At 52.1% G+C, this 11,734-nt stretch overlaps 1 protein-coding gene across 1 annotated transcript in view; it reads left to right on the forward strand.

Moving 5' to 3' along the window:
- Positions 1-5,727, forward strand: part of EEPD1 (endonuclease/exonuclease/phosphatase family domain containing 1) — a 115,292-nt gene extending 109,565 nt beyond the window's left edge. Inside the window, exons 7-8 of the mRNA XM_068549297.1 lie at positions 3,105-3,299; positions 5,024-5,727. Coding sequence (XP_068405398.1) covers positions 3,105-3,299; positions 5,024-5,223 — 395 coding nt within the window. The 3' untranslated portion in view covers positions 5,224-5,727. The remainder of the gene's footprint in view (positions 1-3,104; positions 3,300-5,023) is intronic.
- The last annotated feature ends 6,007 nt before the right edge of the window (positions 5,728-11,734 follow it).

Here is an 11,734-nt window from a genome sequence, read left to right on the forward strand (position 1 = left end):
TGGTATTAAGTACCTTGACATTGTTTTATAACCATCACCACCATCCATCTGTAGAACTTTTTTATCTTCCCAAACTGAAGCTCTGTACCCATTAAACACGAACTCCCCATTCTCCCTTTCCTCCCAGACCCTGACAGCCACCCTTCTACCTTCTGTTTTCTATGAACCTGACCACTCTAGGTATCTCATGTCAGTGGAATCTTACAATATTTGTCCTTTTATGGCTGGTTTATTTCACTGACATTATGTCTTCATGGCTTGTAGTATATGTCAGAATTCTTTCTAGGGCCAAAGACTATCCCATTCGTCGGTCAGTGGACACTTGGGCTCTTTCCATCTTTTGGCTGTTGTAAATAATGCTGATAACACTGCTAGGCAGCTTACATCTCAAACCAGGATGTGCTGTGACCAGCGTTCTCCTTAAATTATGAGTCTTTGGGCTAAAAAAAAAAAGTCAGAAAGATGTTTAAGTTGAGATACTTCATCCAAGGAGCAGCTATGTGGGAAATTGTTCACCTACAGCTACTTTCTAACCTATTAAAAAGGATGACTTGATAGCTTTTAAATCTGTGGACATTTCTATTGTTCTTGATCTCAAGCTTTTCCTTTTCTTTACACGGAAGCAGAAAGGAAAGATGCCACTTCCTAACTTCTCTGATAACCTTAGGCCCTCACTGTTTTTTCTGATATCCAGGCAGGGATCAGGTTTTTTGTCAGAAAACCTGGGCAGGGTATTGTTCCAAGTTGCCAGGGGACTGTTGACCCACAGCCTGGCTAGGCCTCGACATGCCCATGTAAGGATAGTGACTCATGTCCCCGTGTCCCCCTGCTTGTAGCTAACATCCAGTTTGCTGTTAACTAGTGACATGGCAGAGCCGAGGATTCAGGAAGTGCTGCAGCCTGCCCAAGGGGCAATAAGGGTAAATCGATGAGCAGAGGTGGCTCAGCTAAAACAGAGACTAAGCCTTTATTCCACAGGCTTCTTTCTATCAGAGTAAGCAGAGCCGATTTGATTAGCAAACTCTGGGCCTTTCTGCCTTTGTCTGGAATGTGCTCTCAGGTTGAAGTCAGCAGGGGCTGGGGGTGGAGTGCCCATCCTCGGATGGAATTTTCTTCTTTCAGACCCCACGGGGCCTGTTCTGTGAACTCAGCAAGAGTGAAACAGGGCAAAGTCATGCTTGACATCTGGGTAAGACCTTCTTCCACTGAGGACTGGCTCCTGCTATTGTCGCTGGCATTTTGTAAATCTAGGGTCTCTGAGGAAGTCAGCCCCAGGCATTCTCCCTTCACTCCTGGAAACTAAGAGAATGACTCAAGAGCCCACCCTGGCGCACAGCTCCCTGGGAGAGATCAGGTGCCTGCACATCTGTGGATTCTTAGAGGCAAGGACTGTCTCGATGTCATTACCAAACCGCTTTAACCAAAAGAAGGTGAGTTGTAAGAAACTGGACCTGCCAGTTCAAAAAGAGCCGTTATTTTCATTCCTGAAGTTACACAGAGCTGGGTTTATTGACCCGGGACACCAGCATCTCTCCTGGTTTCAGAATTGTCTTTTTTTGGCCCGAATTTTTCAGGTCTGCATCCCAATGAAAACCTCTCTCATTATATGGGGAACCTTCTGCCTCAGTCTTTCCTAACTTCAGTTTTCCTTGATATTCAATAAAGGTAGCATCTTTCTCTTCGTTCCTTTTCAAAAATACAGTGCACCTTAATTCTGAGGTTTTCTTCGTGCTTCGTTCACCATTCCTCTCCTGCGTGTTGATCGCTCGTCTGCCCGGCAGCAGGCTCTGCTCCAGACGTGTGGGGCTTTTCCATCCTAGCTCTTTGTAAAGAGCCCTGGATTTGAGGGCTAGCTCGGTGACTTTGGGCAAGCGCTTCCACCTCTCAGAGCCTCAGCTTCTTACCTGCAAGAGGGCCCGGCACACGGTGAGGGCTCAGTGGCGGGTCATTAACACTGGCCACGTATGAGTTGTTACTTGTATTATTCTCAAGTTGGCTTTCCTGTTGGAAGTTGGCACTGATTTCTCAAGACAGCTTGGTTGGGCTCGCCCTGCTTTGGGTGCCAAGGTTGTTACGATCTAGCTTGAGGGGTACAGTTACCTCTCTGTTGGTCACACAATGGCAGCAGGAAGGCCTTGCTCCCATCCTCTGCTATCCGTCACGCCCCCTGGAGGAGAGCGTCATGTGCGGTGCGCGAGTGCCCTCTGCTGGTGGCTTGTGTTGTTTCACTTTAGATTTCTTTAGCCATTATCATTGCAACGTAATTCGTGTCCAGGAAGATTTTGCTGAGTGTCTCGGATGCATTTGGCCCTAGTTTATTCATTGCTTTGCTTAAAGCTTTCCTTGCAAAGTGCAACAGAAACGCCACTCCCTGTGATAACGTGGCTCCCGGAAGGAAATCTCGAGACAGGAAGTGATGGGAATCCCAGGGAATCCCACTGTCCTTTCTGAGTGTCTCCTCACTTTGGAAAATACTTCATAACTATCCCACTTACTCTAGTAAATCAAACTATGAGAGAAATGTTGAAAATACTTAAAGAGAAAAGCTTTCCACTTTGGCCCTGTGTTAGTGTGCTAGGGCTGCCCTAACAAAATACCACAGGCTGGGTGGCTTAAATAACAGACATTTATTTTTGCACAGTTCTGGAGGCTGGAAAGTCCATGATCAAGCTGCTGGCAGGGTTGGTTTCTCCTGAGGCTTCACCTTGGCTTGTAGATGGCCGTCCTCTCCCTCTCCCTGTGTTTTCACCTGGTCTTCCCTCTGTGCTCAATAAATGTTTGTTGAGCTTTTGTTAAATATCTGGGCAAGACCCTCAGGGCTTTTTGTGCTATGAGACTTGGAACCCATGATCCGGAACAGAGGTGATCTCTCTTATCACATTGCCCCCCATTTCCAAATGTGTCACTAACCTACTCCTAAAGTTTTGGGGGGTTTTTTTTGCACAAGGAATTTGGAAAAATTGGGAGAATAAGAACTGTGCCACAGTCCTAACCCTGGAGAGTCAATTCAGAGAGTCATGATCCTACTTAAATGAGTTGTGGTCAGTGTTGTGTTGACTTCCCGCCACCTCTTACATTCCTGAATTTCTTTCTTCCACTTCCAGGCGAAAAAGAGGTGATAGTTTTAGGAGATTTCGGCCAGGGGCCAGACAGCAGTGACTATGATATCTTGAGGAAAGAAAAATTCCACCACCTCATCCCCGCACACACCTTTACCAACATCAGCACCAAGAATCCTCAAGGCTCGAAGACTCTGGACAACATCTGGATCAGTAAAAGCTTAAAGAAGGTTTTCACAGGTAAAGCACAAGTGCTGTTCAGAAACAGAGTAAGGATCGCCTGTCTGAGCTGACAGTTCTGGATTGTGTGGTTTCAGCAAGAGTCAGGAGTGACCTTCCCTCCTCTGGGGGCATTTATCAGGCTATTGCTTAGGTGGCTGTGTAATTATCGTTCAAACAGAGCCACTTTTAAGAGTGAAGGGGGTGTGAAAAATAATAAAAGGCATTCACTGATCTGCAGCAGGGCCAAAGCAAGTGTGTCTTGGGCAAACCTGGTTCCAGACTGGCAACATCCCCCAATTCCAAGATGAGCTGATACCTTAGGCTAATTTTAAGGACACTCAGTCCTTCAGCAAACACTCCTCAAGCCCTGTCACATTCAGGCGCTGTGTTGCGGCCTGCGGTTTACCGACAGGCTGTCAGTGCCCTGAGGAGCAGCAGCTGGAGGTGAGCTGACATGTCACCTGGCATCACGCTAGGACGGAAAAGTTCTTTAGACAGGACTCCACCAGGACCAGGGTGTGGTGGGTAATCTCAGCCCTGAAAAGCACTCCCCCCCAAACCAGTCACTTGCTGAACAGACTTTGGGTCATGAAACAGTCATAAACAGAAATATAGAAGCAGCAGGTCTTTTGGTGAAGGACAAGAACGGTTGTTCTCAGTTCTACCTGGAAGCTTTACTAAGCACCAATGGATGCAGGTTATACTTCAGTGAGACATTAAAAAAGTTTTTAGGTACCAACGCTGAGGTCCCACTGTGAGACCCCAACGTGCAGCCAAGACTTAGATCCTCAGGACTAGAATTTCCTGTTGGACTGTGTCATGGGAGAATCCAAAGGACGAAGAAAGTGGGTCTCAGAGGGAGTGACGGCCATCAAACTAGGCAAGGTGCAATTCGCAGAAACACACTGCTGGCCAGACCAAGGCCAGTGGCAGGCTGCCATGGGGCCCAGTGGGAGGACAGTGCTGTCACCAAGGGAGCTGGAGCCCCCGAGAGCGTGGGGCCGGGAGGAAGGTAGAGATCGTCTCATCTACCCCCTGCTCTTAAGTTGTAGAAACCGCGGTGCAGGGAGGAGTTGCCACCATCATGGAGCTGTCACCTGGGCAGGCACAGCTCACACCAGAGCCCAGGCCTGGGTGCACCTAATTATCCGCGACGGTTCTCACTGAGGGCCGTGCCAGTGCTTCCGATTGCTCTGTCCTTGCTTTCATGACTATTTCATTGTTTCTTAAACATACCTCCTGCTTCATATATTTCTAAATCTTGACTTTAAAGATACCTTTACTTTCTCATAAACTTCTGTAACTTTCTCTTCTTTGCTCTTTTTGTAGAACCACCTCCCCACGCCCCCGCCCCCCTGCCCCAGTGTCTTTGCTTTGTGAAATAGGACCTTCACTTCGCTTTAGACATCTTTGCAGGGCATGTGTCCCTGTGTCAAACACTTAGCCTTGCTGGGCAGATTAGAAGTGGTGCATAGTGAGGGGGGGGCCACCACGCGTAGGCCGACGGATGTGTGACTGGGCAGGAGGCCTGGACCCGGGGTAGTTTCAGGGCCTACGTGGTAAACCCCCACTTGTCCGGCACATCCAATGGGCTGAAACAGCTCGTTTGCACAGACAAGCCGGCTGACTTGAGGGGTCTTGTCAGGCTTGCAGACATACAGCATTGGCCTCCAGCCGCCAGCCTGTGACCTCCACCGTGTCCCCCATCCTGATTTCTGGGTCTGTCTTCCCTCTGCCTCCAGGCCACTGGGCTGTAGTGAGAGAAGGCCTCACGAACCCTTGGATTCCAGATAACTGGTCCTGGGGCGGAGTGGCTTCTGAACACTGCCCCGTGCTCGCCGAGCTTTACACGGAGAAGGACTGGAGCAGGAAGGAAGGCCCTCGGAATGGCAACGGGGTCACCCTGGAGCGAAGTGAAGCCAACACTAAGCACGAGCGATGATGACAGCAAGTCAGTTCTCCACCCCCTGACCCCGGAGGCGACGAGTGCGCCCTTCCTGGTGAAGATGCAGAGCCCGAACTGCCTGCCCCTTCGTCCTCGTCCTGACAGCGCCAGCGCCCGGGCCTTGACCCGCCTGCCTTCCTTGCAGATGCTTGTGGACTCTCATGGGGGAGGGAGCACGGCGGGCCCTCAAGGTGCTGGATGGTCAAATCAGAAGCCCGTGGAGAACTGGAAAGCCTCTGATCTGCGGATGCTGCCAACCTCAGCCGCTGCCCTGGGCTGGCCACCCCGCTGCCTGGACCTCAGCTCAAAGGGAACAGCAGTGGAGGCTGAAGGCAGACAGGGCGACCTGCCTGGGCGACGCCGGGATCTCCCGTTTCTGACCACCAGTCCGCGATGTGCTGGCTGCAAATTCCATAAAGCTTTTAACTTGAGCACTCTCCTCAAATGTTTTGAGTGATGATTTTTAGTTTTGTTTTGAAAAAATAAACAGAGATGAACCTGCCTGGCCTCAGCGAGAGCCTGGGGGTGGGTCCCCTGCTGTGTGTGTTTTGTGCCCCCTTCTGATGCCTCTGGGGGGGCTGTGACCTGCAGGGCCCTGAACATGATGAACCCCGGGAGCTCCTTTTACATCCCTGCCTTGAGATCATGCAGACGCACCCGTGACACCTTCATTGACCCCCCGAGACCGCTGTAAAATCTTTAGATCGTCTCCTCCCTCCCATCCCGTGCTTCATCCTCTGAGCCCTTTGCCAGACCGTCTGTTACTTTGAAGGGCCATTTGTGCCTGCAGACACTGTGAGTTCCCTTGTGCTGGACGAGCATTCCATCGGAACGATCTCCTTTCCTCCTTCCCCACCCGCTCCGGGTCCCCAGCCTAGTCATTCTCTACCCAGAGCCTCTCTCTGCTGATCCCGAGGAATAGCTGTTGATTCTGGATCCGCAGGAAGCTAAGCCCCGGAGTGTCAAGGGAAGGAGGGTCCTTCTTTGTGAGGGGTGTTGGGGGCGGGAAGCGTGGGTTAACTGCCACCAGGCACCCTTTTCCTTTCCCAGGTTGGGTTCTCGCTTAGGTCCCCGTGAGACCAGGATTGTAATGCCCATTTCACAGCTGAAGAAACTGAGGCTTAGAGAACTTCACTTCCTGAAGGTCACACAAGCAGTAAGTAAATAGACGGGATCCACACTCAGTCCAAAGCCCATGCACACATGTCACACCCTGTGCTGCCGACACTGACGTGTGAGAGTGTTAACGCTGACAGTGAACGTGTGGACCACCGTCACCACCAGTGGGAGCCCAGCGGCTTGTTGGGCCCAGGGCCGATGGGCAGAGGGGCCCGTTGTCCATCAGAGGCCACCTTTGGGGCCACCTGGCTCCAAGGAGCATCACTGGTCGTGAGCACGGGAAGGAAGCCCCTTTCTGGGGGCTCTGCAGGTACCTGGGCATCAGCCAGGCCCACTCCCAGGGGTGTCTCTTCAGTGGGAGGGTGAGCGGCGCCCGGAGGCCTGGAACCTGTGCCGGCTGAGCCTTGGCTGAAAGCAGCCAAGTTAGAATGAAGAGTCGTGGCGGGTAGGAAAGGGTGCCCCCCGGCTGAGCTGACCTTTTTTGGTGCTTCATCTAAAGTTAAAAGCTCCACCTGCATTCACCAGCCAGATGCCCCAAGTCCTTTTAGCCAGATTTTTGCAGCAAAACTGTGGGAAGCAAAAGGCTTCTTAAGTAAGGAGAGAGGGAAAGAAATCCAGTTAAACAACCTTTGTGAAGGTCATTTGGTTTGAGCCAGAAGCTGGGGAGCTAAACTGCAGCAGCCACACCTGCTATAATGGAGTCTGCGCAGGACTTCTGCTTAGCCTTGGCGGGACGCAAACTCACACAACAGACACAGAGTGGGGGCACTTGTCATCCAAGGGCCCCAGGAGTAGGGTCGTTGCTCGGTGGCCACAGGCCCGGGGTTTGGAACCAGCAGACCTGGCTGCTGAGACCCAGCTCTGCCGGGTCCAAGGTGCGGCCCCTGCAGGTTCTGCTTGTCTGGCTGAGTCCCAGGTTTCTAACCTATTAAACGAGGATAGAATCCCTCAGGGTTGCAGAGAATAAAAATAACATCTATAAAGTTCTTAGCATACTGTCTGACCACAGGACACAACTCCAGGGGGAGCCGTTCCCCAGGACACATGGTGAGAGCTCAATAAGCAGCAGCGTTTTTTTTGTAATTATTTTAAATTATTTATTGTTTACATTTTATCCCCAGAGTTCCCCTCAACTGGAACATGAGCTTTGTGGTTTCCCAACAGTGTGTCATCCTGGACTGTCCACTGGTCCAGCTGAGCTCTCAAAAAGAAGGATCCCCACCCAGTGGAGCCTGTCACGTGGACACTGATGGTCCGGCCCGCATTCCACTGAAAAAGACCCAAAGGCCCGGTAAGGGTTCAAGACTGCCCCTCACGGTTCCCCCTGGTGGAGAAACTTGGTAGGACACTCAGTAAGTCATCTCCCAGGGATGGAACCTGTGATTTGTTCTGTTTGAGTTGACAGGAGATGGCAGACTGACTCTGTCTTCCAGAAGGAGTAAAAGCCGGGCTTAGATGGGGCATCTTAAGTGGCATCATCGCTGGGCACATTTAGCCTTTAAAAGTCTCGGTTGCCAGCCAGGCTGCGGAATGATGGAGCCTTTCCGTAGTAGAGCGTTAGGCTGTGGAAGCAGCTGTCTGGTCCTCTGCTAGCACCTGGCCGCCTAGGCTCCTCCCTGCGTGGGCCTGTGAGCCTTTAGCCCAGAGGCAAGATTTTCATAAAACTTCCAGAATTAAAAGCTTAAGTTTTCTAGAAACGTTAAGATTAATTAATAATCAGACGGTCTAGCTCTTCCCTCTTTCCCTGCACAGTAAATACGAGAGGATTGAGTAGAGCTTAAAATCCAAAGAATACTTAAATTTACAAATTGTGGATAGTTGTTGAAGCTGGGTGATGGGAACATAGGAGTTCATGTCACTCTCCTTTCTACTTTTGTCTATGTTTGAAACGTTCCATGATCACAATGAAATAAATGCATAAATAATAAAAGGCCCAAACCACCTTCCCCCCAAAAAAGACATTGTTCGAAGATTTACACTTTTTAACAGAATAAATACTACATTTCCCTGTAGACCAGGTGTGCTGAAGTCCTCACAGCAGAAGTGGAAACACATGAAGGAGATTAAATCCTATAATTCTTTCTTTTTATGCCACTCCCTGAAGCAGCATTTTGCTAGGAAGGAGTCACTGAAAGTGATAGAGTATTTCATTCTAGAATGGGAAAATTAAAATATATGTATTTGGAGGGTAAATTAGAAGTACCAGAGAGAAGAAAGGGATATTTAAAAGCCCTGGGGACTTCCCTGGTGCCGCAGTGGTTAAGAATCCGCCTGCCAATGCAAGGGACACGGGTTTGAGCCCTAGTCTGGGAAGATCCCACATGCCGTGGAGCAACTGAGCCCGTGCGCCACAGCTACTGAGCCTGCGCTCTAGAGCCCGCGTGCCTAGAGCCTGTGCTCTGCAGCAAGAGAAAAGCCACCACAATGAGAAGCCCGCGCACCACAACCAAGAGTAGCCCCCGCTTGCTGCAACTAGAGAAAGCCCGTGTGCAGCAATGTAGAACCAATGCAGCCAAAAATAAATAAATAAAGTAAATTTATTTTTTTAAAAAAGCCTTGGGCTGATTTTCGTTCATCACACATGGTGCACCCACCAGGCTGGGCCCTGGGGGTGGGCGGGGGAGGGGGAGGGAGACCCCTGCCTTCCAGGGTCACTCGGCCATGGTCCTGGGCTGTGTGTGTCTGCAGCGTGGCACCCCTGCAGCTGCAAGGGCCTGGGTGTGTGGGATCCCCAGTATTCTCCATTCTCCTCTTGGTGAGCCTGGAAGGAGGCAGCAGGGTCTCCCTGGAAGGCGTAGCCCGCAGGGATCTGAGTGCTAGGCCATTGGGAAGCTCGCCTCTCTCTTTCCTGGCTCTGGGAAGCCTCTTGCAGAAGCCAGACAAAGCGATTCATTCCGGCATCTTCCACCTTGTAAGAAAACCATGGGCCCCTTAATAAAACAGAGCCCTGGGCCCCAGGTTGGTGGTGCCTGGAGACAGTGCTCTGTGGGAGAGGGCCAGTCCCTTCCAGCCAGGCTCTCTGCCCAGGCTCCTTGCTGCTGCCCCCTGGCCTCAAGGCACTCACCTGGGAGTGCTCCCACCCACCACACAGGTGGGCAGGTAAACAGCCCTTACCAAAGGCGTAAGGAGGCGAAGAAACAAGCCAGGGAATCGTAAACGAGCTTCCTCCTCTTCAGCTTGTGGGGGCAAGTGGGAGTCTCCCTGCCTCTCCCGACCTGGAGAGGCCAGCAGCCCCTGCCCTTTAGGAAGACCCTTGGGTCAGTCCGGACACCCTGCAGGAAGTCCAGAGTGAGGACAGAGTGGGCACTACGAGGTCTCCTGCCCGTCGAAGGCTATCATCCGCGTTCCCTCTACTGCCCGGCACCTGGTCCCTTTCCCGGTTGATAGGCCCCGGCAGGAGCCCCGCCCCACGCACAGGGGTGTGTGCTTAGCCTAATTGCCGCTGAAGGTGGGCAGGCGCAGAGGAGTGAAGGTGGGAAGCGTTCCTGAGGGCAGGAAGGAAGGGCCCAGAGGGGAACGGGCACTGCCTGCTTCCTGGACGTCACACACCTGGCCAGGTGACCTCCACAGCTAACCTGAGGACGTTCTTCAAGGATTCGAGGCCGATGCCATCGCCCCCATTTTACAGTGACTGACCTGGGCCTCACAGCTGGTAAGTGACAAAGTCGGGATTCCGACTCAGCTCTCTTTGACTCCAAAGGGCTTGTTTTTAAAGTTCTTTAAGGGAGAGGCTCATAATTAAGAATAAACACAGGAAAACTTGTACAGGAGCGATATAAAGTGCTATGTGAATCAGAGGAAGGGAGCATGTTTTCACCTGGCGGCTAATCTGAGGAGTCTTCCTGGGGAAGGTGTCTCTGAGCTGGGACTTGAATGGGCAGGACTGGAGATGTGGAGGGCGAGCGGGAGATGGCGTTCTGGGCAGGGGACTGAGGACAAGATGTGGAGGAGGGAAGGGTTCAGTATAGGTCACTTTGGTAAGAGCTTATGATGCGTGGTGGGGTGAAGAGTAAACGGAACCCGAGGCCAGATCTTAAACGGCAGCTGGCTAAGGAGCTGGGAGGCCATTCTGAAGGCTTTGTGCAAAGCAGAGGAAGAGGCTGCAGCACTAGTGCACCGGGGAGCCTGGAAAGGAAAGTGCAGGTCATCACACTGGTCCCTGAGGAAGGGATGAGGCCGGGAGTGGAAGAGCGGTGGGCATGGAGGGGCGGGGACATTGGTCTTCCCCTGAGGAGCAGGCCCCTGGAACACTTTCAGGGTGAGCTGGAGGCCCAGCAAGTTTGGGGGAACTGGTGGGAGGAGAGGAAGGGAAGCTCTGGGAGGGACTAAGAGCTCAGCTGTAATGGGTGTTATAGGCCCAGCCTCCTGTTTAAATCCATCTGGAACTTATTATTGGTGTGACTTTGGGCAAGTTACTTGACCTCCCCTGAGCCTCAGTTTCCATATCTGAAAAATGGGGATATTTCTACCTACCTCGTAACACTGTCATAAAGATGAAATGAAATATTGGATGTATGTGGCAAGCCTCCTCCTCATCACCATCATCATCATCATCTGTGGGGGCCAAGCTTCTCTGGGAGATGGCAGCGTTTGGGGAGTTCCCAGACCACTTCTCTGTGCCCAGATACAGTGACAGCCCCCAGCCAAGCACGAAGAGGCCCCTTTGCGTGAACAACACCATAAAGATGGACATGAGTTCAGACGCCAGGGCCTGCCCAAGAGTGGGAGTGCGGGGAGACCCATCCACCACTGAGAAGCAGGCCACGGGCCTAAAAGCGGAGGCGGGAGGACCCTCACTGGGGAGGAGTTTGCTGGGCATAAAAGAGGCCACCCGTGGGGATGGGGGGACGACCCTGACTTTCAGGGTCAAACCGCACAAGGTAGGTTTCACCTGGCACTTTCGGTTCTGAGGCGCTTAATGGTGCCGGCTTAACAAGCTGAGCTCCCATCAACAGTCAGTGGTGGAAGATGGGCTCGCCTATGTGCCCTGCTGCCTCTATTATGATGAATTATGTAATTAAACGATTCTCGTTGCTGGTGGGGAGCGTGAGGACTCAGGTTTTACTGTGATAAGGAGTGCAGTTGGCCTAGAACGTGTCAAGCAGATAAGGAGGCCTGTGGAAAACAAGTGACCTTGACAAAGGCGGGCAGTGGGGGAGGGTTGGGGGGTGCGGGGGGCTAATGCAAAAGGGACAGGCCCGGGAGCACTTGCTGCAGCCTCCTGCTCTCTGGAAACTGCTTGGGAGGCTGAGTAGCCAACTGACCTGGCAGTTGCCCCAGCAGCACACAGACCAAGGAAAGTAGGTGGCAGAGGGCCGGAGTGGCCAGGCCCCCAGTCACTGCAGGCCGGGGCCTGGGCGCAGCCTGGCACAGCAAGGACGAGCTTTGA

Source organism: Eschrichtius robustus, chromosome 8 (genome assembly GCF_028021215.1).
Source record: "Eschrichtius robustus isolate mEscRob2 chromosome 8, mEscRob2.pri, whole genome shotgun sequence".
Taxonomy (NCBI): Eukaryota; Metazoa; Chordata; class Mammalia; order Artiodactyla; family Eschrichtiidae; genus Eschrichtius; species Eschrichtius robustus.